The following is a 2,420-nucleotide window of genomic DNA, read 5'->3' on the forward strand; positions in this document are numbered from 1 at the left end:
TTATTTCGTCTTTGTTTCTGACGCCTTTAGCTCAAAGTAAACAAATTTCTTCTTTCGATTTCGGAGAAACAAACGAGTTCGATTGTTTCGTCGGATTGTGCCACTTGCGAATGACGTCATCCCCTGTTTGGCGCGAAACGCAAATGAAAACCTTGCAAGCCAGACGAATCGAACTATCGCGACTTCGTCGCTCGCTTATCCGCTTCGCGTCCGAAAAATCTCGCTTCACTCGCCAAAACATTTTTTTCTTGGGATTCTCGTAAGGTCGACTTGTGGCAAGTCTAATTTCATCAACATGGCAGCTGTCAGCACTACAGCAAAGATTCCTTCTCCACTCAATCTTTCTGATCGTTTGCATCAAAGGCAAAATTGGAATCGTTTCGTCGTGAATGGAAGTTTTACGAGTTAACGGCTGGTATTCACAAGAAATCACAGGAAGTTCGGGTGACTTCGCTGTTAAATGTTATCGGCAAAGAAGGGATGGACATACGTAACACTTTCAATGGGGTAATTCTTCAGACGCTCTGAAGATCGACCAGGTACTCCAAAAGTTCGAAGAGCGTTGTTCACCGGCACGAAATGAGACTTATGAAAGGTGTAATTTTAAACGTGAACAGTCGTCGGATAAACCGCTTGATAGTTACATAACTTCTTTGATGACAGGCGGGTTCTGAACACTGCGCGAATCTCTTGTTCGCGACCGACTGATTCTTGGTGTGAAGGATGACAGAGTTCGTGAAAAACTTCTTGAAAAGCGGGACCTAGACTTAGATAAAGACATTGAAACGATCAAGGCAAGTCAAGTAACTCACTCTAGAGTCGAGCGAGCGAGATCTCAGAAGAATTTGCAGCGTGCGAAGAAATAAATGCAGAGAAGTTAATGTTATTACTCACGAAAAAACAACACAGAACACAATTTGTGAGCCAAGTTGGGCAGGGAATATGCCGGCAAGGCTCGGATGAAACCACCGATCGGAGGGACCGGATGAGGGTCCTCCGCACATGTCGCCAGACTGAGGGGGTGCCTCGTGCCTGTGTTACAAGGCAGGCATGGTGGCTGGCATAATGTCCTGGGGCCAAGTTAACCCAGTCCAGCAGTAGAACAACATGCCCCCTCCCTGACGGGGCTTCAGCATAGGGCTGAAGGGGTGCCGCAGGCAGCAATTCCCCGCCCAAAGGCCGAGCAATGCGAAGGTTACCCTGTGCTGAGGCCGATCCTCAAGACCCCTTCTCCACCAAACTACAAGGGGAAAGGGGAGCGAGGCCCTTGTTGGCCCAAGGGGAGGACGAAGGCCGAGAATTTGGGGGAGTGGGGTGTAGAGGATCAGACCTGCGTAATAACATCCTATAGTCATGTAGTTTCTAACTAGGGAATAAGAGTAGAATCTAAAGAATAGTAACTAATAACTAGTATAAAACCCCGTAGCGTCCAATTCCCAAGAGACAGCAAGTGTTCTCAAGCGGCTGTACAGGTAAAGGGACAACAAAGTTATTACTGACTAAAAGATGAATCTAAAAATATAAACTAATAACATGTATAAAACCCCGTAGCGTCCAAGTCCCAAGAGACAGCAAGTGTTCTCAAGCGGCTGTACGGGTAAACAGACAAACAAAGTTATTAGTGATTAAACGTCAGGGCAAGAGGCGAGGTTCTGTGGCACTTGTAAGATTGTTTCCTTTGGCGTCAAGATGTAGCTCTGGTAGGCATCGGATCTCCAGCGACTAAGGACTTTAATCAGCCAATCAGGTAGACCAGCGGCACCAGCCGTAGTTGCGGCTCCAATGCGGAAGCTGTGGGAAGCATAGTGGGTGCTGTTCACACCACAGACGTGTAGGAGGGCTCGTAGATTACTGGTAAGGGAGGAACGGGTGAGGTAACGGCCATCGCAAAACTGGAAGAGGGGCTGGGCAGGTCCTTGTGTTGATGTTTGGAGCATGTAATCTCTGAGAGCGGTGACAGCGCAGACCGTTGAGTTTGATTTAGCAATAACGAGCTTGGCTGATTCCCGGAAAGGGTCGGTTTTGGACTTCTTAATAGTAACTTCTAATGAAGAAGGCCGAAAAATAGATGGCTGAAACGTGATGTCCGACCTTGACATCTGGGAGGTGATGTCAAAGGTACCACTGCGAGTGAATTCACTGCAGCGAAGGAAACCAAAAAAAGCCAAAGTGAAGGCCGCCCATAGCATGGATGAGTCGGGATCAAGAGACTGGCCTGGTTATAATTTGTCATGAATACTATGTAGCATAGAGATTGTAATGGGAAGGCGGGTTCGCTTAGGAGTACCGAGGGACGTCTTAATTCCGCGAAGCGTCTTGTAAAGGAGCGGCATAGAGGCGAAATCCAGGGAATAGCAAAACTCAACATGCAAATTTTTAACTGCTGCCAGATAGACCCTAATAGTATCATGGGAAACTGA

The 2,420-nt window shown here is 47.4% G+C and overlaps 1 protein-coding gene across 1 annotated transcript; it reads right to left on the minus strand.

The window, feature by feature from the left end:
• Window positions 1-1,625: 1,625 nt before the first annotated feature.
• Window positions 1,626-2,189, minus strand: LOC138048680 (uncharacterized). Its single transcript, XM_068894825.1, has one exon. It carries the CDS (start codon window positions 2,187-2,189, stop codon window positions 1,626-1,628), a length of 564 nt encoding a protein of 187 aa, XP_068750926.1.
• Between the last annotated feature and the right edge of the window lie 231 nt (window positions 2,190-2,420).

This window comes from Montipora capricornis, chromosome 5, assembly GCF_036669925.1.
Source record: "Montipora capricornis isolate CH-2021 chromosome 5, ASM3666992v2, whole genome shotgun sequence".
Taxonomy (NCBI): Eukaryota; Metazoa; Cnidaria; class Anthozoa; order Scleractinia; family Acroporidae; genus Montipora; species Montipora capricornis.